This window comes from Trachypithecus francoisi, unplaced genomic scaffold, assembly GCF_009764315.1.
Source record: "Trachypithecus francoisi isolate TF-2019V2 unplaced genomic scaffold, Tfra_2.0 Lachesis_group12, whole genome shotgun sequence".
NCBI lineage: Eukaryota > Metazoa > Chordata > Mammalia > Primates > Cercopithecidae > Trachypithecus > Trachypithecus francoisi.
Genome location: NW_022681457.1, coordinates 66414699 through 66440254, shown reverse-complemented (window position 1 = coordinate 66440254; position 25556 = coordinate 66414699). Strand labels below are relative to the sequence as shown.

The 25556-nt window shown below is 42.6% G+C and overlaps 2 protein-coding genes across 4 annotated transcripts in view; one reads left to right on the top strand and one right to left on the bottom strand.

The window, feature by feature from the left end:
* Nucleotides 1-22282, bottom strand: part of ZNF568 (zinc finger protein 568) — a 45376-nt gene extending 23094 nt beyond the window's left edge. The window contains exons 1-4 of the mRNA XM_033225970.1: nucleotides 22209-22282; nucleotides 20649-20718; nucleotides 14647-14906; nucleotides 13627-13685 (exon numbers count right to left, since the gene is read on the bottom strand). Coding sequence (XP_033081861.1) covers nucleotides 13627-13685; nucleotides 14647-14722 — 135 coding nt within the window. The 5' untranslated portion in view covers nucleotides 14723-14906; nucleotides 20649-20718; nucleotides 22209-22282. The remainder of the gene's footprint in view (nucleotides 1-13626; nucleotides 13686-14646; nucleotides 14907-20648; nucleotides 20719-22208) is intronic.
* Nucleotides 22175-25556, top strand: part of ZNF829 (zinc finger protein 829) — a 30953-nt gene continuing 27571 nt past the window's right edge. The window contains exons 1-3 of one of the 3 annotated variants that reach the window (XM_033225994.1): nucleotides 22175-22600; nucleotides 23353-23477; nucleotides 23585-23642. In XM_033225994.1, the coding sequence (XP_033081885.1) occupies nucleotides 23440-23477; nucleotides 23585-23642 (96 nt within the window). In that variant the 5' untranslated portion in view covers nucleotides 22175-22600; nucleotides 23353-23439. The other 2 variants (XM_033225998.1, XM_033225999.1) reach the window with 2 other exon arrangements.

Genomic DNA, 25556 nt, shown 5'->3' with positions numbered 1-25556 from the left:
GCTGGAGTACAGTGGTGCAATCTTGGCTCACTGCAACCTCTGCTGCCTGAGTTCAAGCAGTTCTTCTTCCTCAGCCTCCTTAGTAGCTGGGATTATAGGCTCCTGCCACCGCAGCCGGCTAATTTTTGTATTTTTAGTAGAAGTGGGGTTTCACCATCTTGGCCAGGCTGATCTTGAACTCCTGACCTCGTGCTCCACCCACCTCGGCCTCCCAAAGCGCTGGGAATACAGGCATGAGCCCCCGTGCCCGGCCCAAACACCACTTTTAATAATGGATACAAGCAGGCAGATTATAAGCAAGAAAATACAAGACTCAAATACCATACACCAATCAGACCTAACAGACACCTATAGAACACACTGCGCAAGAGAATACACATTCTCTCAAGTGTATATAGAGCACTCTCTAAGATAGAAAATACGTTAGTCGGTCAGGCACGGTAGCTCAAGCCTGTAATCCCAGCACTTTGGGAGGCCGAGACGGGCGGATCACGAGGTCAGGAGATCGAGACCATCCTGGCTAACACGGTGAAACCCCATCTCTACTAAAAAATACAAAAAACTAGCCGGGCGAGGTGGCAGGCGCCTGTAGTCCCAGCTACTCGGGAGGCTGAGACAGGAGAATGGCGTGAACCTGGGAGGCGGAGCTTGCAGTGAGCGGAGATCCGGCCACTGCACTCCAGCCTGGGTGACAGAGCGAGACTCCATCTCAAAAAAAAGAAAAAACGTTAGTCTATAAAAGAATCCTCAATAGGCCCAGCTACACTGGAGGCTAGGCAAGAGGATCACTTGAGCCCAGGAGGTTAAGGCTATCATGAACTATAATCATGCTTGTGAACAGTCACTGCATTTCAGCCAGGGAAATGCAGCAAGACCTGTCTCTTAAAAAAAAAAACAAAAAAAAAAAACGCCTCAATAAATTTTAAGAGAATTGTGTAAAGTATGTTCCTTGATCACAATTGATAAAAATTAGAAATCACTAACAGAAGGCCGGGCGCGGTGGCTCAAGCCTGTAATCCCAGCACTGTGGGAGGCCGAGACCGGCGGATCACGAGGTCAGGAGATCGAGACCATCCTGGCTAACACGGTGAAACCCCGTCTCTACTAAAAATACAAAAAACTAGCCGGGCGAGGTGGCGGGCGCCTGTAGTCCCAGTTACTCCGGAGGCTGAGGCAGGAGAATGGCGTGAACCCCGGAGGCGGAGCTTGCAGTGAGCTGAGATCTGGCCACTGCACTCCAGCCTGGGCGATAGAGCGAGACTCTGTCTCAAAAAAAAAAAAAGAAATCACTAACAGAAATAAATTTGTGAAATTCAAAAATATGTAAAAATTAAACAACATTCTGAAATAACCAATAGATCAACAAAATCACAATGGAAATTACAAAATACTTTGAAGTAAAAGAAAATGAGGGTGCAACATACCGAAACTTATGGAATGCCATTAAAGCAAGTTTTAGAGGGAAACCTATAGCTGTAAACACTTTATTAAGAAAGAAGAAAGATTTCAAATCAATTAACTTTCTATCTTAAAATACTAGAAGAGGACTGGGTGTGCTCATAATCTGGCACTCTGGAAGCCTGAGGCAGGTGAAGTGCTTGAGCCCAGGAGTTCAAGACCACCCTGGGCAACATGGTGAAACCCCATCTCTACAAAATATGCAAAAACTTAGTCGGGCGTGGTGGTGTATGCCTGTAGTCTCGGCTACTGGGAGCTTGGGGGACCGGGCTGAGGTGGCAGGATCACCTGAGCCTGGGAGATCAAGGCTGCAGTGAGCCATGATCATGCCACTGCACTTGAGCCTGAGTGACAGAGTGAGACTCTGTCTCAATTAAAAAAAAAAAAAAAAAGATACTAGAAGAGGATGATCAAACTAAAGCCAAAGTAACCAAAAGGAAATAAGCAAACATTAGAATGGAAATCAAAGAAATTCAGAATAGAAAAACATTAGAGCGAATCAATAAAACTAAAAATTGACAAAATGAACAAATATGACTGACAGAGAAAAAAGAAGACTCAAAATACAAAAATCAGGAATGAAAGTAGAAACATTACTACTAATTTACAGAAATGAACAGGAATAGAAAGAGATATTATGAATAAATATATGCCAACAAACCAGATGAAATGAGTGAATTTCTAGAAAGACACAAACTGATCAAACTGAAACAAAAAGAAAAGACGAAAAGACTTGTAACAAGAGATTGAATTACTAAAACAAAAACAAAAACAAAAAAAAACTACCCAAAAGAAAAACTCAGGCCCAGATGGCTTCACTGGTGAATTTTACCAAACAACAAAGAAATTAAGGCCGGGCGCGGTGGCTCAAGCCTGTAATCCCAGCACTTTGGGAGGCCGAGACGGGCGGATCACGAGGTCAGGAGATCGAGACCATCCTGGCTAAGATGGTGAAACCCCGTCTCTACTAAAAATACAAAAAACTAGCCGGGCGATGTGGCGGGTGCCTGTAGTCCCAGCTACTCGGGAGGCTGAGGCAGGAGAATGGCGTAATCCCGGGAGGCGGAGCTTGCAGTGAGCTGAGATCCAGCCACTGCACTCCAGCCTGGGCGGCAGAGCGAGACTCCGTCTCAAAAAAAAAAAAAAAAAAAAAGAAATTAATACTAACTTATTTACAAACTCTTCCAAAACAAAACAAAGAAGATGAATAAAAAGGAGGGGACACATCTTTTATGAGGCAAGTATCACTCTAATACTAAAACCTGACAAAGATAACACACACACACACCACACACACACACACATGCACTGCCCCCAAAAAAAACACTACCGCCCACTCTGTCTTATTAATAGAGAGGTAAAAATCCTCAATGCTAACAAACCTAATCCAGCAACATATAAAAAGTATTATGGCCGGGCGCGGTGGCTCAAGCCTGTAATCCCAGCACTTTGGGAGGCCGAGACGGGCGGATCACGAGGTCAGGAGATCGAGACCATCCTGGCTAACATGGTGAAACCCCGTCTCTACTAAAAATACAAAAAAACTACCGGGCGAGGTGGCGGGCGCCTGTAGTCCCAGCTACTCGGGAGGCTGAGGCAGGAGAATGGCGTAAACCCGGGAGGCGGAGCTTGCAGTGAGCTGAGATCCGGCCACTGCACTCCAGCCTGGGCGACACAGCGAGACTCCATCTCAAAAAAAAAAAAAAAAAAAAAAAAGTATTATGGACCATAACCAAGCAGGATTTATCCCAGGAGAATGCAGTATTAATTTAACATCTGATAATCAATTAATGTAACATGTCATACCAATAAAATAAAAGACAAAAACCATAAGATCATCTCAGTAAATGCAGAAAAAGTAGTCAACAAAATCCAACACCCTTTTATTATTGAAAACAAACAAACAACAACAACCCAACATCCAACAAACAAGCAAATAAGCAAAAGAAGAGAACTTCCTCAATATGATATAGGGCAACTACAAAGCCCCCATATCATAATAAATGGTGATTAAAAAAAAAAACTTAACCGGCAAAGAGAATAGTCTTCTCAACAAATGATGCCGGGACAACTGGACTATCTGCATGCAAGCCAATGAAGGTGGATCATGCTGTATACAAAGGTTAACTCAAAATGGATCAAAGATCTAGCTGTAAGAGCTAAAACAAAAAGGAAAAAAAGAAAGTCTCAGAATACATAACTGTACATCATGACTTTGAATTAGACACCAAAAGCATAAGCAACAAAAGAAAATTAAATAAAAATGGACATCAGAACAACTAAAAATTTTTGTGCTTCTAAGGACATCATCAAGAAAGTGAAGACAACCCAGAGGATAGGATAAAATATTTCCAAACCATTTATCTGATGACACTTGAATATGTACAGACCTCTTAAAAATAATCAAAAGACAAACCAATTAGGAATGGGCAAAGGCTCTGAATAGACAATTCTTCAAAGAAGATATATTAATATAAATGGCTAAGAAACATAGGAAATGGTGTTCAACATCACAAGTTATACAGTACATGTAAATCAAAATCTCATGAGATATTACTTCACACCCACTAGGAGAGCTATAACCAAAGGACAGATACGAACAAGTGCTGATGGAGAAACCAGAATCTTCATACACAGCTGGTGGGAATGTAAACTAGCACAACTGCTATGGAAAACAGTAGGGCAATTCTTTTTTTTTTTCTGGGGATGGAGTTTTGCTCTTGTTGCCCAGGCTGGAGGGCAATGGTGTGATCTTGGCTCACTGCAACCTCTGCCTACCAGGTTCAAGTGATTCTCCTGCCTCAGCTTCCCAAGTAGCTAGGATTACCAGGTCCGGCTACTTGTGTTTTATTTTTAGTAGAGACAGGGTTTCACCATGTTGGTCAGGCTGGTCTCGAACTCCTGACTTCAGGTGATCTGTCCATCTCAGCCTCCCAAAGTGCTGGGATTACAGGCGTGAACCACCGTACCTGGCCAACAGTGGGGCAATTCTTTTTTATTTTTATTTTTTATTTATTTATTTATTTATTTTTTTTGAGGCACAGTCTCGCTCTGTCGCCCGGACTGGAGTGCAGTGGCCGGATCTCAGCTCACTGCAAGCTCCGCCTCCCGGGTTTACACCATTCTTCTGCTTCAGCCTCCCGAGTAGCTGGGACTACAGGTGCCTGCCACCTCACCAGGCTAGTTTTTGTATTTTTAGTAGAGACGGGGTTTCACTGTGTTAGCCAGGATGGTCTTGATCTCCTGACCTCGTGATCCGCCTGTCTCGGCCTCCCAAAGTGCTGGGATTACAGGCTTGAGCCACCGCGCCCGGCCAGTGGGGCAATTCTTTAAAAGGTTACGTATAGAGTTATCATATGATCCAGTAATTTCATTTCTATGTACAAACTTAAGAGAATTGAAAACATATGATCACATAAAAACTTGTACATCAATGTTCTTATCAGCATTATTCATAATTGCCTAAAAGGGGAAATGAGTCAAATTTTCATTAATCAATGAATAAAGACAATGTGGTATATCCCTACAATAGAATATTATTCAGAAATAAAAAGTACTGGTACAAGCTACAAAATGCATAAAACTTGGAAACATAATGCTAAGTGAAAGGTGTCACAAAGGACAACAGTTTATCATATGACTCAATTTACATTAAATGTCCAGAATAGGGAAATCTATAGAGATAGAAATCATTTATTTTTGCCTACATCAGAGCCTTGAGGGAAAATAGGAAGTGAAAGCTAACAGGTAAAGGGTTTCTTTTCAGGGTGATGAAAATGTTCTGCCGGGCGCGGTGGCTCAAGCCTGTAATCCCAGCACTTTGGGAGGCCGAGACGGGCGGATCACGAGGTCAGGAGATCGAGACCATCCTGGCTAATACGGTGAAACCCCGTCTCTACTAAAAAATACAAAAAAAAACTAGCCGGGCGACGAGGCGGGCGCCTGTAGTCCCAGCTACTCGGGAGGCTGAGACAGGAGAATGGCGTGAACCCGGGAGGCGGAGCTTGCAGTGAGCTGAGAGCTGGCCACTGCACTCCAGCCTGGGTGGCAGAGCAAGGCTCCGTCTCAAAAAAAAAAAAAAAAAAGAAAATGTTCTAACATTGATTATGGTGATGGCTGCACAACTCTGTGAATACATTAAAAACCACTCAATTGTATACTTTAAATGGGCTAATTTCATAGTATGTGACTTATATGTTAATAAAGTTTTTTTAAGTTGTAAGACTATATTTCAATATGTTTAAAGTTTAAAAAATCTCAGTGAAGCTGGGAATAGCAGCTCACACCTATAATCTAAGAACTTTGGGAGGCAGAGGCAGGAGGATTGCTTGACGCCAGGAGTTTGAGAACAGCCTGGGTAACATAGTGAGACTCCATCTCTACGAAAACAAATAAACAAACAAAATTAGCCAGGCATGATGGCACATGCCTATCATCTGGCTACTTGGGAGGCTGAGGCGGGAGGATTGCCTGAGTCCAGTTCATGCCACTGTACTCCAGCCTGGGCAACACAGCAAGGTCTGGTCTCAAACACAAACTCAATAAAAAATAATTCCATTAGAAAATGTTATGTGATAAATTGATTATTCAGCGAGTCTTCACTTCCTGCCTGTACTAATGTCCCATCTACTAATGTGGGCCTTGTCTGAGCTCTTTGTCAGGGCAAAAAGAATGTCAGTAAACATGATGTGAGCCAAGGCCTGAAATGTGCTTACAACCTTTACCTTGGCTCATGTGCTCCAGTGAGACAGCAAATGAAGAGCCTGGCACAGGAAGCTGCGACATTTCAGCTGAAACTCAGATTGAATATATGCAGAGCAGACGTGAGCCCACCCTGGAGCCTAAGCCGAGGCTGATGTGCAGCCCAAAGCAGAGCTGCCCACATAGTTTAACCTGCACACCCCAAGTGTAAGAATGAACGCCTGTTGTTCTATTCACAAAAGCAGCAGAAAGGCTGAACAGACATGTGACTGACACACTTCCAACTGAAAAAAATGTTAAAGTACGAAACTTTCAAAATGGAGCTGGGTTTAGATATGTTTTCCCAGTTAATAGGCTGTTGGTATCCAATGTCATGGGTTCGAATTCTGATTTCAAAATTTACTAATTGTGTTACCTTGACAAATAGCGAAATTCGAATCTCAGTTTCCTTATCTATAAAGTGGAATTCTCCTTAAAGGGTTGATGTGAAGACTAAATAACACAGTAAATGTGAAGTACTCAGAATGGAGCTTGACATAATAATCAATTGATGAATGTTTCAGAAATAGATAATCCCTCTGGAGTATACACCACAACAAAGATAGGGGAAAACTACAAAAAGATAAAACATTTCTTAAATTAGTGCTAGCAAATCAGCACAAAAACATTTTCCCACCAACTCTAGTAACTTAGCATAAATTTCATATAAAAAGATTGCACCCCTGACAAAAGTCATAAGTAACAAAATACCAAGAAGTAAAATATGTTTTAATTTTTGACTGTATAAAATGATGAGTCAGTCTTTATAACAGGGTCTATTTTCCCAAGATGTTGATTCTCTTCACATACAAACTTTTTTTTTTTTTTTTTTTTGAGGCGGAGTCTCGCTCTGTCGCCGGGACTGGAGTGCAGTGGCCGGATCTCAGCTCACTGCAAGCTCCGCCTCCCGGGTTCCCGCCATTCTCCTGCCTCAGCCTCCCGAGTAGCTGGGACTACAGGCGCCCGCCACTTCGCCCGGCTAGTTTTTGTATTTTTAGTAGAGATGGGGTTTCACCGTGTTAGCCAGGATGGTCTCGATCTCCTGACCTCGTGATCCGCCCGTCTCGGCCTCCCAAAGTGCTGGGATTACAGGCTTGAGCCACCGCGCCCGGCCCGATTCTCTTCACATACAAACCTTAAGAAATTTAATATTAATAGCAAGAAACATAGGGATTCGAACCTTAAAAAACATAAAATCACAGTTCATGTCATTAAGTTTTATTCCTTCTCCTGTCAAACGGAACCAAAAAAAAACATGAACATACTTCTGCCTCTGGCAAGAAGCACTAACATTTCCAATGTTCTTGCTGGTACCACAGCACCTTCCTCTCCTTCACTTTATTTTTTCTTTGAAACTGAGGCTCGCTCTGAGTCTCAGCTGGAGCAGTGCCACAATTATAGCTCACTGAAGCCTCACTGCTGAGCTCAATCAATCCTCCTGCCTCAGCCTCCTGAGAAGCTGGGACTACACATGTGAGCCACCAAACCCAGCTATTTTTTTTTTTTTTTTGAGATGGAGTCTCACTCTGTTGCCCAGGCTGGAGTGCAGTTGTGCGATACCGGCTCACTGCAACCTTTGCCTCCTGAGTTCAAGCGATTCTCCTGCCTCAGCCTCCCGAGTAGCTGGGACTATAGGCGTGTACCACTACACCCGGCTAATTTTTTGTATTTTTAGTAGAAACAGGGTTTCACCGTGTCAGCCAGGATGGTCTCGATCTTCTGACCTCATGATCCACCTGCCTCGGCCTCCCAAAGTGCTGGGATTACAGGTGTGAGCCACCGTGCCTGGCCACACCCAGCTAATTTTAAAAAATTTTTTGTAAAGACTGGGTCTCGCTGTGTTGATCCAGCTGGTCTCAAACTCCTGGCCTCAAGTGATCCTTCTGCTTTGGCCTCCTAAAGTGCTGGGATTACAGGTGTGAGCCACCATGCCTCACTTTCTTCAAGATACATAATGGAACAAACATATTCTTTAAAATAACAAAGTTTACAGCAAGGGAATAAAGATAACTACAAATCAGTTCTGAGTGTATGTGCTGACTGGCAACTTTTTATAAATTTTTTTTTTCCCTAAAGTTATATAACCATTAAACGAATATTCTTCTTTTAAAAACTTGAGATGGTACATGACATTCTTTTATACTTTTCCTGGCCATTCTGCATGTTTTTATTTTTCAAACGTATTCTAGACTCGGCTTGAATAAACTTGTCTATTCTAAGAAAAATAATTTAGAATTGTTATTGAGATTCAGATAAATCTATGTAGGTTAAAGACAATTTACATTAATTTAATAATGACGGATCTTATCCAAAAAAGGGTATTTAAAAAATTTGTTCAAATCCTCTTTTATATCTCAGTAATAATTTGAAGGTTTCATTCTCCCATGTACATCACATACATTTCTTTCTTTATTTTTTTCTTTAGAGTTTTTTTCTAGTCTGAGCATCATTCTTCCATTTCATTTTTGATGGTGTGGTTTATAGAGAAAAATTGCGTTGATTTTTGTATATTAATTTTGTGTCCATATTTTAATCATCTCATGTTTCTCTTCTGTTGCCTAAAAACATAATCGTATCATTTAGATATCATAATTTTGACTGTACCATCCCACTTTTTACTTCATTTCCCTCCCCTTACTTATGTCTAGGCATACAAAATTATATAGATAAATGTGGTAGCACTGGCAAGCTGGTTGGGTTCCTGACTAGTGGGAAAGTGCCTCTTTTTTTTTTTTTTTTTGAGACGGAGTCTTGCTCTGCCGCCCAGGCTGGAGTGCAGTGGCCAGGTCTCAGCTCACTGCAAGCTCCGCCTCCCGGGTTCACGCCATTCTCCTGTCTCAGCCTCCCGAGTAGCTGGGACTACAGGCGCCCGCCTCGTTGCCCAGCTAGTTTTTTGTATTTTTTAGTAGAGACAGGGTTTCACCGTATTAGCCAGGATGGTCTCGAACTCCTGACCTCATGATCCGCCCATCTCGGCCTCCCAAAGTGCTGGGATTACACGCTTGAGCCACTGCGCCCGGCCAGTGCCTCATTTTTACAAGTAAACATGGTACTAGCTTTTAGCTTATTATCTGCATGTATATGTGTTGTATGCATGTGAATAATTTCTTTTTTTTTTTTTTTTGAGGCGGAGTCTTGCTCTGTCCCCCGGACTGGAGTGCAGTGGCCAGATCTCAGCTCACTGCAAGCTCCGCCTCCCGGGTTTACGCCATTCTCCTGCCTCAGCCTCCCGAGTAGCTGGGACTACAGGCGCCTGCCACCTCGCCCGGCTAGTTTTTTTTTTTTGTATTTTTAGTAGAGACAGGGTTTCACCGTGTTAGCCAGGATGGTCTCGATCTCCTGACCTCGTGATCCGCCCGTCTCGGCCTCCCAAAGTGCTGGGATTACAGGCTTGAGCCACCGCGCCCGGCCCATGTGAATAATTTCTTAAAGTATCATGGTAAGAAAGTGTTCTTTTATTTTTACTTTATAAATAGGTCCTTTTGAAATCACAGGTTCTGAATTTAAAAATTTTCAGCTGTAAACATCTGATTGTTTTTCTCTTGAATATAATAATTTATATTAATAGATTCCCTTAAATGGAAACATCTTTAATTGTGACAGAAAATATATTTCGGTACAGGTGCAATGGCTCATGCCTGTAATCCTGGTACTTTGGGAGGCTGAGGCAGGTGGATCACTTGAGGTCAGAATCACTTGTGGTCAGCCTGGCCAACACCGTGAAACCCTATCTCTACTAAAAATGCAAAAACTTAGCCAGGCGTGGTGGTGTAATCCCAGCTGCTTTGGAGGCTGAGGCATGAGAATCGCTTAAACCTGGGAGGTGGAGGTTCCAGTGAGCCAAGATCACGTCACTGCTCTCCAGCCTGGGCAACAAAGCAAGACTCCATCACCAAAAATAACTAACTAACTAAATAAATAAATATCTTTTTATATATATCTTTATATATATACATATATATATATGTATTTTTGCTCAATTCTTCTCCAATTAGTCTGTGCAATTCAATGAAAATCCCCAACATGATTTCTTCCTAGAACTAGATAAACTAATTCTAAAATTCAAATGGAAGCCCAGAGGTCCCAAAGTAGCTCAAAAATTTTTGAAAAACTAAGAATAATGTGTGTGCATAAAGAAGTGGTAAAATCATTGCCCATATAAAGTAATAGTAATTAAACCAATGTAAAACACACAAAGTACAGTACCGATATAAATGTAGACAAATAGATTAAAGAAAAAGTAAAAGCCTAGAAACAATCATGTATGTATACAGTAAAGGTGGCATCACAAAGGAAATATTTACTTAATAAACGGTGTTGGAACAACTGGTCTTCTACATGCAAAGATAATTCTACTAATAGAATTATCAGTAAATTCCTATCTCCAACCAATTACAATATTATAATCCAGTTGGATTAAAGACTAAATATGGAAAACAAAGCTTTGAACAGAGATTATCTCAATGATCTAATATTAATTAGGAAAGATATCTTAGAAAAGATCAACATTGGCAACTCATGAAAAAAGACTAAACATTAATTGTTGCATATTTTGACTGAATTCTATTATGTGTACATATTTATCATACATTAAACATAACTAACTTCAGTGTCTATACAACAAAAAATAAATGATAACATAAAAGTGACAGATTGGGAGAAGGTAGTTGCATAAATCCCAAGTCCTAATACTGAAATAGGCATTCTTAAAATATTCTAATTTCAAATAGAGAAAAAACTATTATTACAAAATAGACAAACAATATGAATGGGTAATTGGCTTTTGTATTTCTTCACTCATAATGAGCCTCCATCTGTACGGTAATGTAGAGTGTGGGCCCTAGAGTCAGACTGTATGGATTTGAATCCTGGGTTTGTGACACACTGATGCACAATGTTATGTAAGTTTCTTTTTTTTTGTTTTGTTTTGTTTTTTTTTTTTGAGACGGAGTCTCGCTCTGTGGCCCAGGCTCGAGTGCAGTGACCGAATCTCAGCTCACTGCAAGCTCCGCCTCCCGGGTTTATGCCATTCTCCTGCCTCAGCCTCCCAAGTAGCTGGGACTACAGGTGCCCGCCACCTCGTCCGGCTAGTTTTTTGTATTTTTTAGTAGAGACGGGGTTTCACCGTGTTAGCCAGGATGGTCTCGACCTCCTGACCTCGTGATCCGCCCGTCTCGGCCTCCCAAAGTGCTGGGATGACAGGCTTGAGCCACCACGCCCGGCTATGTAAGCTTCTTAACCTCTGTGCTTCATTTCCTTTACCTTAAAAATATTAAATAATATATACTTTATAGACTTCTTTTTCTTTTTTGTTTGAGACGGAGTCTCGCTCTGTCGCCCGGGCTGGAGTGCAGTGGCCAGATCTCAGCTCACTGCAAGCTCTGCCTCCCGGGTTTACGCCATTCTCCTGCCTCAGCCTCCCAAGTAGCTGGGACTACAGGCGCCCGCCACCTCACCCGGCTAGTTTTTTTTTTTTTTGTATTTTTTAGTAGAGACGGGGTTTCACCGTGTTAGCCAGGATGGTCTCGATCTCCTGACCTCGTGATCCGCCCGTCTCAGCCTCCCAAAGTGCTGGGATTACAGGCTTGAGCCACTGCGCCCGGCCACTTTATAGACTTCTGATAATAATTACACGAAATAAGTTATGTAAAGCACAATATACCTGGCACATAGTAAGAACTCAATAAAGCTATAACAGTTGGTCCTCCATATCTGTGGGTTCAATATCCATGGATTCAACCAATGGCAGACCAAAAATATTTGAGAAAAAAATAACAATACCTATCATTTATGGGGTACTTGTTATATGTATTTAATCCTCCCAACATTCCTATGGGATAAATACCATTATTATCCCCATTTACAGACTTACAGATGCAACTGAGTCACGAAAAGATTAAGAAACTCGGCCGGGCGCGGTGGCTCAAGCCTGTAATCCAAGCACTTTGGGAGGCCGAGATGGGCAGATCATGAGGTCAGGAGATTGAGACCATCCTGGCTAACACGGTGAAACCCCGTCTCTACTAAAAAAATACAAAAAGCTAGCCAGGCGAGGTGGCGGGCGTCTGTAGTCCCAACTACTCGGGAGGCTGAGGCAGGAGAATGGTGTAAACCTGGGAGGTGGAGCTTGCAGTGAGATGAGATCCGGCCACTGCACTCCAGCCCGGGTGACAGAGCGACACTCCGTCTCAAAAAAAAAAAAAAAAAAGAAACTTGTCCATAGTCATGCACTTCATAAGTCACTGAGGCGAGATTTAAACTCAAGCCTGTCTAGGGCCACCGCACCAACAGAAGTAATTGGATGAGCCATATGATCATATGGTCAAAAGAAGTTATGTGTGTATGTTTCATGATGGGCAAGATATACATAAGCTAAGGAAAAAGAGGTAGTTAAGCAGAAAACATTCAAAATACAGGTGTGTGAGTGATGTCAGAGATCGAAACAAAAAGAATCAAGAGCAGAGAATATGTAATTTTGTAAGATGAGGATGAAGACTGTATCTTCTGAGACCATAAAAACGATGTGAAAAGCTATGGATATCAGAACTATAAGACTTTGCCATACAATATTAGTATAATTTAGCTCAACTTGGATTAAAAATTCAATTGAAGAAAATATATACGTATGATCATTTGAAAGGTATGTGTTTCACTTCCTCTTCCAGATAATTTAAACTTTTGAACTTTGGCCAAGACTGACTTTTAAAAGCTGAGCTAAAAATTGTAAGAATTAAGGAATTACAGGTGTCCCTAGGAAGCCATGGAGAATTGGTTCCAGGATCCCCCACGGCTACCAAAATCCACAGATGCTCAAGTCCCTTATATAAAATGGTGTAGTATTTGTACATAACCAATGTACATCCTCCCGTATACTTTAAATCATCCCTAGATTACTTATAAAACCTAATATGTGATTTCTATGTAAGTAGTTGTTACACTATATTGTTTAGAAAATGACAAGAAAAAAGTCTGTACATGTTCAGTACAGATGCAACCACCCACTTTTTTTTCAAGTATTTTTGATTTGCAGTTGGTTGAATCTATGGATGCAGAATCTACAGACACAGAAGTCCAACTATATTTTAGAGTTTCTTTTTGACCAAGGTGCCAATAAAAAGTCTTTTCTTTACTTAAATAATTGTAAGTTTTTCCTCATAAATGGTGCAACTTATGGAATAAACTTAAGTGTCCCAGTTTGCTCTGACTCTCCAGATCATATTTAAATTTGAACTCAACTTTAATAATTCTGTATGTACCTGCTTCTGCACAGCCATATCTCAAATTTCCCCGGGTTCTGATTTTCTATCTGTATTTTTTCTTACTTTGATTTTCATCAATTTATTTTTTCCAACATATTGGTAGGTTACAATACCCACCGTAACTGCACTGCAAAATAACGCAGGAAACAAATAAATGCTTAAGACGTACAAGAGGCCTGGTTGTATCCTCTTCTTCCTTGGAAAGGGCAGGCTCCTGAGAATACCAAGCTGAAGGAAGAGAAACGAAACACATTTGCTTCAAAGTTTCAGACAAAGGAATACAGAAATCTGCAGTATCAGGTGGCTAGAAGACCCTCTACAGATGAATGATCCTTGAAGCGATGAGAAATGTTAACCGCCATCTAGCTACAGAGACACTGAAATGGACACGGATAGCTAATTTAATCATATGGGGTCTGATGGGGATTTCTGGAGGGCTAAGTATATAGTGCCCAGTGAATCTATTGGCAATATTTTATCTCCCTAGAATCTTGCTGTTTGATTTCTAACAGGAAGTTTTTCTTAAGTACATAATAATAGATACCCCAAAAATTTAAAGATTGGGATGACCTTTAAAATGTTTTTTTTTTTCTTTTTTTTTTTGAGATGGAGTCTCACTCTGTCGTCCAGGCTGGAGTGAGTGCAGTGGCTTATCTCCGTGTATCGCAACCTCTTCCTCCTGGGTTCAAGCAATTCTCCTGCCTCAGCCTCCTGAGTAGCTGGGATTATAGGCATCCACCACCATGCCTGGCTAACTTTTTTGTATTTTTAGTAGAGATAGAGTTTCACCATGTTGGCCAGGTTGGTTTCGAACTCCTGACCTCAAGTGATCCATTTGCCTCGGCCTCCCAAAGTGTTAGGCTTACGGGCGTGAGCCACCACACCTGGCCTAAAATGTTATTTTTTAACCATAAAGAATTTACGGCCAGGCACAGTGGCTCACGCCTGTAATCCCAGCACTTTGGGAGGCCAAGGCAGACGGATCACGAGGTCAGGAATTCGAGACCAGCTTGGCCAATATGGCGAAACCCTGTCTCCACTAAAAATACAAAAATTAGCTGGACTTGATGGTGCATGCCTGTAGTCCCAGCTACTTGGGAGGCTGAGGTAGGAGAATCGCTTGAACCCAGGAAGCGGAGGTTGCAGTGCCTTTCTCTCCTAAGATCTGTCCACCTATGAGCCACCTCACCTTTCCTTTCCATCATGTGGCTCAAATGCTCCATTGTTACACAGCTATTGCTGATCACTGAAGGTTGAGATGTCATTCAGACTTTGCCTGCTCTGGGCAGAAGGGTCAAGACAGGCTCCAGCAACTCCAGGGTCCACTCTCTTTCAGGACTCTCCAGCCTCTAAGGCAGGTCTCAGGTCAGGTCTCCTTCCATGATAGACACCTGTTCCTCAGACTTCTATTTGCATTGCAGATGTGTTTTATCCTTGTGGGGCCAGGACCTGTGGATTAGGATATAAATCTAATTTACCTGGTGCCTTCTCACTGGCTCCCTGTGATAACCAGCTTCCAAGATGGCCGCCAGTGATCACTGTCTTCTGGTATTCATGCCTTTGTAGATCCCTCCCACCCTGAGTATCTTTGACCTGCATAACCAATAGGATATTGCAGAAATGATGGTGTGTGACTTCTAAGGTTAGGTTATAAAAGACATTAGGGCTTCTGTCTTGCATGTTTGGATCATGTACGTTGAGGGAAGCCAGCTGCCATACCATGACAACACTCAACCAGCCCTACGGAGAGGCCTCCTGTTGACAGCTAACACTAACTTGGAAGCCAGCTATCTTGGAAGTGAATCCTCCAGCCCCAGTTCAGCCTTCTGATGACTGCAGCCCAGCTGACATCTTGACTGCAACTTCATGAGATACCCAAGCCAAAATACCCAGTGAAGACACTTCCCACAGAAACTGTGAGATAATGTTTATTGCTGTTTAAGCCACTAGTTTTTGAGATAATTTGTTACACACTAATAGATAATTAATATAGCTTCAAACACTAAACTTCCTTATTTGTAATTCATACACTCTGGACACACTGACCAGAGGTGTAAACAAAGTGATGTTTACCTATCTGTTCTTCAGATATCTTCTATGTGTCTAAAAGTGTATGCTCGATGAGGTGACAGATATAAACCTGAATCAAAAAACACCCCGATTGGGGGCCAGGCGCGGTGGCTCAAGCCTGTAATCCCAGCACTTTGGGAGGCCGAGACGGGCGGATCACGAGGTCAGGAGATCAAGACCATCCTGGCTAATACGGTGAAACCCTGTCTCTACTTAAAAATACAAAAAACTAGCCAGGCGACGAGGCAGGCGCCTGTAGTCCCAGCTACTCGGGAGGCTGAGGCAGGAGAATGGCGTAAACCCGGGAGGCGGAGCTTGCAGTGAGCTGAGATCCGGCCACTGCACTCCAGCCTGGGTGGCAGAGCAAGACTCTGCCTCAAAAAAAAAAAAAAAAAAAAAACAAACAAAAAAAAAACCACCCAGATTTGCAGCAACCCCAAATTTGGCATGAAAGAGTTTCATTCAAAGACCAGCTATTCCATTCCATTTCTGTATTATCTTGGCAATTGAGTTAAGAGAGAACTGCAATTTAGAATTCCAAGTCTCTTCATCTGAAATGACAATTATGTCACAATAATATTGGATGAATATATGAAATGACTATTAAGATATATGAATTTAGGCCGGGCACGGTGGCTCACGCCTGTAATCCTAGCACTTTGGGAGGCCAAGGCAGGAGGATCATGAGGTCAGGAGATCGAGACCATCCTGGTTAACATGGTGAAACCCTGTCTCTACTAAAAATACAAAAAATTAGCCGGGTGTGATGGCGGGCACCTGCAGTCCCAGCTACTTGGGAGGCTGAGGCAGGAGAATGGCGTGAACCCAGGAGGCAGAGCTTGCAGTGAGCTAAGATCGCGCCACTGCACTCCAGCCTGGGAGACAGAGCAAGACTCCGTCTCCAAAAAAAAAAAAAGATATATGAATTTAGCAGCTGCTGTGAGTCTTTATTAGGTAAAAGGTAAAAAAAAATATATGTAACAAAATAGACTAATTTTTGCCCTGTATGATAAAACAAATAAAACAGAAAACATTCAATTATAATAAGTTTTGAGAAGTGCTATGCTTGAAATGTCCTCCTAATACCCCTAACACGCTCACTTTTTTTTTCATGACATGATCACTTTCTTTCTTTCTTTTTTTTAGATGGAGTTTCGCTCTTGCTGCCCAGGCTGGAGTGCAATGGCACGATCTCAGCTCACTCCTGATCTCAGGTGATCCGCCGGTCTCGGCCTCTCAAAATGCTGGGATTACAGGCATGAGCCACCATACTCGGCCGACAGTGATCACTTTCTAACAAACTATTAATATAGTCATGCATCACTTTGCAACGGAGATATGCTCTGAGAAATGTGTCATTAGGCAATTTCATCATTGTGTGAATGTAAGAGTGTACTTACACAAATGTGGATGGCATAGCCTACTACCCACCTGTGCTATATGCTACAACCTATTGCTCCTAGGCTACAAACCTGTATGGCATGTTACTCTACTGAATACTGTAGACAACTGCAATACAAAGGTAAGTGTTTGTATATCTAAACATACCTAAACACAGGAGAGAAATAGTAAAAATATAGTATAAAAGATAAAAAATGGTACACGGGTAAAGGGCACTTACCATGAAGGAAACTTGCAGAACTGGAAGTTGCTCTGAGTGAGTGAGTGGTGAGTGAATGCAAAGGCCTAGGACACTACTATACACTACTGTAGACTTTATAAACACTGTACACTTAGGCTACACTAAATTTATAAAATTATTTTTATTTCTTCAAATTGTTGAATTAGCCTTGGCTTACTATAACTTTGTTACTTTACAAGCTTTTCAAATTTTTTTTTTTTGAGACGGAGTCTCGCTCCATCACCCAGGCTGGAGGAATGGCACGATCTTGGCTCACTGCAACCTCAGCCTCCTGAGTTCAAGTGATTCTCCTGCCTCAGCCTCCCAAGTAGCTGGGATTACAGGCGTCTGCCACCATGCCCGGCTAATTTTTGTATTTTTAGTAGAGATGGGGTTTCACCATGTTGGTCAGCCTGGTCTCTAACTCTTGACTTCAGGTGATCCACCTGCCTCGACTTCCCAAAGTGCTGGGATTACAGGGGTGAGCCACCATGTCCAGCCAGGTTTTCAATTTTTTAAAACTTTTTGACTCTTAGCACATAGCTTAAAATGCATTGTACAGCTGTACAAAAATATTTTCTTTCTTTATATCCTTATTCTACAAGCTATATTCTTAAAAAAATTTTTTTTTTTTTTTTTGAGACGGAGTCTTGCTCTGTCACCCAGGCTGGAGTGCGGTGGCCGGATCTCAGCTCACTGCAAGCTCCGCCTCCCGGGTTCACGCCATTCTCCTGCCTCAGCCTCCCGAGTAGCTGGGACTACAGGCGCCCGCCACCTCGCCCGGCTAGTTTTTTGTATTTTTAGTAGAGACGGGGTTTCACTGTGTTAGCCAGGATGGTCTCGATCTCCTGACCTCGTGATCCGCCCGTCTCGGCCTCCCAAAGTGCTGGGATTACAGACTTGAGCCACCGCGCCCGGCCAAAAATTTTTTTTTAACTTTTTAAATTTTCTTGTTAAAAATTAAGACACAAACACCCATTAGCCTAGGCCTACACAGTGTCCGGGATCATTGGTATTGTCTTTCACCGCCACATCTGGCCCCACTGGAAGATCTTCAGGGACAATAACACACAGAGCTATCACATCCTATGACAACAATGCCTTCTTCTGGAATACCTCCTGAAGGACCTGAGGCTGTTTTACAGTCAACTTTTTAAAAATAAACAGGCATATGCTCCAAACTAATGATAAAAAGTATAGTATAGTAGGCACATGAATCAGTAACATATTTATTATCATTACCCATTATTAGGTACTGCACATAATTTTACGTTATACTTTTATCTGACTGGCAGCAGAGTAGGTTTGTTTACACCAGCATCACTGCAAACACATGAGTGATGGTATTGTGCTACAGTGTTATATTGGCTAGAAAGTCACTAGGTGACAGGAATTTTTCAGCTCCATTATAATCTTACAGCAGGGGTCCTCAATCCCTGGGCCACGTACCAGTACCGGTACCGTACTGGTTTCTGGTTAGGGACCAGGCCACACAGCAGGAAGTGAGCAGCAGATGTGCGAGCACTACCGCCTGAGCTCCCCTTCTGTCAGATCAGTGGTGGCATTACAACCTTACAGGAGTGTGAACCCTCTTTTGAACTGTGCATGCGAGGGATATAGGTTGCTCGCTCCTTATGAAAATCTAATGCCTGATGATTTGAGGTAAAACAGTTTCATCCTGAAACCATAATCCTCCCGTCCCCTGGTCCGTGGAAAAATTGTCTTCCACAAAACCAGGCACTAGCGCTAAAAAGGCTGGGGACCACTGTTTTACAGGACAACTGTCATATATGTATATAGTCCATACATATACAGCACATGACTATAATTTAGTTATATATACTGTCCACCCACCCCCCCACAACATAAACTCCATGAAAACAAGGACTTATTTTTGTCTGTTTTTGGTATTGATAGTAAGTGCTCAAAAATATGCTGATAAAATGGTTCAGTCATTATCAAAAACACTATGACAATCAAAGATTAAAAACAGACATTACCACATGTATATATAAAAAATTGAAAGCAGGGACTCAGTTGTATACCCATGTTTGTAGCAGTGTCACTTGCAATTGCCAAAAGGTAGAAGCAGCCCAAGTATCCAATGATGAATAAACTGATAAACAAAATGTTTATCCATATATGACATACTTATTATTCGGCCTTAAAAAGGGAGGAAATTCTAATACATGCTAACATGGATGAATCTTGAGGACATTACGCTAAGTTAAATCAGGATCACAAAAGGACAAACAACATATGATTCTGCTTATATGAAGTACCTAGAATAGTCAAATTCAGAGACAGAAAGTAGAATGGTAGATGCTATAGGCCGGGGTAAAGTGGGGGATAGAGAGTTATTGTTTGATAGGTACTGCGTTTCTGTTTTGCAAGAAGAAGAGTTCTGTGGATGGATGGTGGTGATGGTACCATAACAGTGTGAATGTACTTCATGTCACTGAACTATACACTTAAATATGGTTTAGATGGTCAATTCTACGTTGTGTATTTTACCACAATTAAATATATATATATGTATACAGTTGGTCCTCCTTATCCACGGGTTCTGCATCCTCAAGATTCAATCAGCCTCAGATAAAAAATATAGTTAGGCCTACGATAGTTGTGTCTGTACTGAACATGTACAGTACAGATTTTTTTCTTATTATTCCCTAAACAATAAAGTGTAACAATGATTTACATAGCATTTACATTGTATTAGGTATTACAAATAATCTAGAGATGATTTAATGTATACAGAAGGATGTAGGGACTTGAGCATCTGTGCATTCTGGTATCCATGGGGGGGGGGTCCTGAAACCAACCCCTCCTGCATACGAACCATATATAGAATAAATGAGCTACTATCACTAACGTGGGGATTTAAAACTAGAAGAGAATAGGCTAGGCACGGTGGCTCACGCCTATAATCCCAGCACTTTGGGATGCTGAGGTGGGCAAATCATGATGTCAGGAGATCTAACACGGTGGCTAACACAGTGAAACCCCGCCTCTACTAAAAATACAAAAGATCAGCTGGGTGTGGTGGTGCGTCTGTAGTCCCAGCTACTCTGGAGGCTGAGGCAGGAGAATCGCTTCAACTCAGGAGGCAGAGGCTGCAGTGAGCCGAGACCGTGTCACTGCACTCCAGCCTGGGTGACAGAGCAAGACTCCGTCTCAAAAAACAAAACAAAACAACAACAACAAAAACTAGAAGAAAATAATATACTAGACAAGAATAACACAGAAATTGGCAGATATTTTGGAGTTCAAGTATTTTAAAGTCTTAAGGTTGAGTTTTGTTAAGTATGCATATTAAAAATAGAAGGAAAATAGCAGAAACCAAAGTAGGGGAGAAAAAGGGATAAGGTGAATTTGCCCAATAAGAAAAGATATATGTGCAACTATTATATGTCAATCAAAAATGTTTAAGGCATAATAAATAGAAAATAAAACGTTTTTATGAGCAATCATGATAAATGCCACTGAATTATACTCACCTATTAAAATAACAGTCAAATGGGATAAACGGATGTAAACCCAGCAATACGCTCCTTACAAGACACAGATCTGAAACATAAAGACACAAAGGGGTTAGAAAATGAAACTCTTAAGAAATACAATAAAACTTGAAGAGCAATATTATCAGACAAAAGCGAACCCAGACTAAAAGGCACTCACCAGGATAAAGAGCTATGTTTCTTTTTTTTTTTTTTTTTTTTTTGAGGCGGAGTCTCGCTCTGTCGCCCGGACTGGAGTGCAGTGGCCGGATCTCAGTTCACTGCAAGCTCCGTCTCCCAGGTTTACGCCATTCTCCTGCCTCAGCCTCCCGAGTAGCTGGGACTACAGGCGCCCGCCACCTCGCCCGGCTAGTTTTTGTATTTTTAGTAGAGACGGGATTTCACCGTGTTAGCCAGGATGGTCTCGATCTCCTGACCTCGTGATCCGCCCGTCTCGGCCTCCCAAAGTGCTGGGATTACAGGCTTGAGCCACCGCGCCCGGCCAAGAGCTATGTTTCTTAAGGTGGTAGATTGGCATTTTAGTCCAATTCCTCACCCCCTCTAATAGATTATATATTCATACTCTTTGGAAGGTAACTTTGCCCTCCAATTGTGGGCATAATTGATTTTAGGCTTAGCCATGTGACTTGTTCTGGTTAAGACAATCTCTCTTGTGCTCTGGTGATCCATCATGAGCAGAGCATGCCCTGGCAATAAATGTGCTTTTGGCCTGAGACCCAGAAAGAACAGATGCGGAGCAGATCTTAACTATCCACTCAGCCAATCCCCACCTAGATCAGCTGAACACGGTCAACGCGCCAGCCTGTGAACAGGAGAATAAGGACTTGCTGTTGTATGGCATTGAGTTCAGGGGTGGTTTTTAGACATCATTATTATCACGGCAATAGCTAACTAATATACGTAAAAGCAGCAAGTCATAAGATAATAATGAACCCGAAAAGTTCACCAAGGAATACTGGAAAACTACAAATTGTAGGGTCAAGGACTACTAGCGTAAAAAAGGCAGCAAAGGAGACTACAGAGGAGTGGCCAAGAGGGAAAGAGGACCAGTAAAAAACAAGTGTTTTTCAAATCGTTATCAACTATGCCAAATGCTACAGAGAAGCCAGCTCAAGACAAGAACTACTAGACATATTACAATCACGCACACTTCGCCACGCTCACACTCACTACAGCCTTAATCACAATCACCCACATATCACACATTTCATCATAATCACGCGTAACCAAACATCACAATCATCCCATCACAATTATTCGTGCCGTCACACTCACACACACAACCACACACCCACACTAACTCCCTTCACAGTTTTCTGTCCCATCAACTGTAACCGCTACACTACTGGTGTAGCGCACCCTGAGCACTCCCCACTTGCCGCTACTCGGGACACTCTGGGCCTAAGTGGCTCCGTGTCCCGCCAGCCGCGAGTCCCTTGCTCGCCCCCTGCTGCGGGGACTCGGCAGCATCACCTGCCGGAAACACCCGAATGTTCATCCCGCGCGCAGTTTCTGAGATTCTGGGTGAAGGGGACCCACATATAGGTGTGAAACAGTCGCCTAAAGCCCCAAACCATCCCTCCGCGTCCGCGACGTTTCCGAGGACAACACCTCCCAGCAGGCCCCGCGGCCCCACTCAACTTCCGGCCAGAACACGTCTGCGTTTCCTGTAGGAGGGTGAGGCGTGGGCCTGGTTCCCGGGGAGGCTGATCTCCATTGCCCAGCGCTACAGCGACCCGCAACTCCGAGGCTCGGCTGGATGTTGAGAGTTGCGGGAGCAGCCGTTTCGGGTTGGCCCAGGCGAGGAGCTGACAGGAATCGGCGTGGGTCCCGCTCTGGACTACATTTCCCAGAGGGCCTGGTAGCCTGCCACTTTTCTGGCAGGAATTCGAACGTTTCGTCACTCCTGGCGGGACTCTTAGATCTGGGAGGTGAGATATTTTGGTCCCCGGGAGAACTGGCTCAGGTCTGCAAGTTCCCATCCGGGATGACTGGAAAGGGCTTAGTTGAGGATACCGAAGGCCGGTGGGGAGCTGCCGCCTTGGGCCCGTGCGGGCGGAGCTGCCTGAAAGGGGGAGGTTGTGTTTGGGAGGCCGAGGCGGGCGGATCACGAGGTCAAGAGATCGAGACCGTCCTGGCCAACATGGTGACACCCTATCTCTACTAAAAATACAAAAATTAGCTGGGCTTGGTGGCGCGCGCCGGTAGTCCCAGCTACTCGGAGGCTGAGGCAGGAGAATCACTTGAACCCGGGAGGCGGAGGTTGCAGTGAGCCGAGATCGCGCCACTGCACTCCAGCCTGGCGACAGAGCAAGACTCTTGTCCCCACCCCTCCAAAAAAGAGGGGAGGCTGTGGAATTGTCTGGGAGATAAAAACACTGCGGCTTATGTGCGGATATGGGATACCTGTCACTGGAGGGGTTGTGGCTGTGTGTACCCGTGGTGATGTGTGATTGTGACTGCGACAGTGTGGGGTGCCTACGATTGTGCAGCTGTAATTGTGTGTTTCCTGTGGTGTGTATGTGATTGTAACTGTGTTGCCGTGTGTGGCTCCGTGTGTGCAGGTTAGACGTGCATGTCGCCTTGATTTAAATGTGACTGTCCCTAACGGTATGTGGCATTCTGTGTATGAGTATGGGGTCCCGTCAACTGTGCGATTGTGACTCCAGAACTCTGTCTCTAGGAAACCTCTCTGAGGTCTGGTGGTCAGATTCGAACCCTGGACAGCAGTGAACACAGCTTTTCCCCTGAGCCACTGGAATTGGACAGGATGCCCCATTCTCCTCTGATCTCCATTCCCCATGTGTGGTGGGTAATGGGGCTGGGGAAGACCTCTTACTTGACTAGTTTGGGTACCAAGAAAAACCTGGTGTCTCACAGTTACTCTTCCCTCTCCCAATTTTACCTTTCTCCAGGTGTCACCCAGAAGAGGAGGAAAGAATGCATGATGAACTCCTACAAGCAGTATCCAAGGTGTGCTGGGGTTTCTTCTTTTTCTTCTGAAAATTCTTGCTTAATAAAGGAATGTCATTTAATTCTCGGTCCCTATAATTTTCCCATCACAGAAAAGGATGGTTGCTCCACTTATGCTTGCTGAATTTTCTTCTCAAATATCTATTATGATTTAAAAATAAAAGAATGATTAGTTTAGAGATCTCAAAAATACAGCATTACCAAGAAAAAATAAAATTTGGCCACTCAGATAACTAGTGTTAATATTTTAATGTATTTTCATTATTTGTCAAGAACCAAATTTTGTTTCATTTACCATTTGATGTTCTACATTTTTACAAAAAAAGTGTCATAAATATGATCCCACGTCATCAAATGGTCTTGGGAAATATATTTTTCTACACTTGAAAAAACTGTGATATATACTTTTTTTAAAAATCAGACATGCCAGACTTTTAAATCCTCATTTGAATATATATCTGTACTTACACCCCCCCCCCACCCCCACAGGTTTGAATTTGGGTCTCCATCATTAATAATAAAATTGAACATATTCCATATGTTTACTGGTTTTTAGCGTTTCATCTTTTGTGACATGTCAGTTCAAATCTTTACTCATTTTTCTCTTGGAATAGCTCTTATTGATTCATATGAGTTATTTATGTAATCTGGATCTCAGTCCTTTATTATGTTTTCCTAATATTTGGAAGATTTCATCACTTCCTGTAAGATGATTTTATGATAAGTTCTAATTTTTAAAAAGCTGAGTTTATCAATATTTTTTCTTTATGGTTAGTGCTTCTTGTATCTTATTTAATAAATCCTTCCCTGTCCCAAGGTCATGCAGATACTCTCCTATATTTATGCTTAAAGCCATAAGTTTCACTTTCTTTTTTTTTTTTTTGAGACGGAGTCTCGCTCTGTCGCCCAGGCTGGAGTGCAGTGGCCGGATCTCAGCTCACTGCAAGCTCCGCCTCCCGAGTTTACGCCATTCTCCTGCCTCAGCCTCCCGAGTAGCTGGGACTACAGGCACCTGCCACCTCGCCCGGCAATTTTTTTGTATATTTTAGTGGAGACGGGGTTTCACCGTGTTAGCCAGGATGGTCTCGATCTCCTGACCTCGTGATCCGCCCGTCTCGGCCTCCCAAAGTGCTGGGATTACAGGCTTGAGCCACCGCGCCCGGCCTCACTTTTATGTTTAGATATTTTATATAGTTGCAACTGGTTTTTGTATATGTTATGAGGGAGGGATCAGATTCCCCCCTCCTTATTAATACCCAGTTTATCAATACCATATATTGGAAGATCTGTTGTGTTCTCATTGGCCTTCAAATGTGTCTCATGTCTATATGTGCATGGGTATATTTATGCATGGGTATATTTATGAACTCTTTATTCTCTTCCATTGACTTTGTATATTCCTGTGCCAGTATCATACAGTCTTGATTAGCTCTTCTCCCTGGATGGTAATCTGCCTTGTCTTCCTCTGACTGTTCTGTTTTTGGCTTTCTGTAATTTTAGTGTAAGATATATAAAGTGTTTGATTTATCTCCTTGGGATTTGTAAAGTTTTAAAATTTATGGATGGATGTCTATTATTAGTTCAGGAAAATCTTCAGTTATTATCCCTTCACAAAACCCCTGTATCATTCTCTCTCCCTTTCCTTCTCAGGTTCTAACTAAACATAGGTTAGAATTTCTTGTTCTTTTCTGTATCTTATCTCTTTTTGGTTTTTAGAGTTGATACTTATAGCTCAAATCAAAGCAATATTAAAGAAAAGAACCTTGCCTCATCTCAGGAGGGGCAGTGGGCATGGCAGGCAACTATAGAGTTTTTGGATTCTTCCTCCAAGTGATAATAAAAATATCTTTATTCAATTTGTGTTTCAACACTTCTAATCTTGGGGAACTCACTAAGTTGTACGGTTGTCCATTC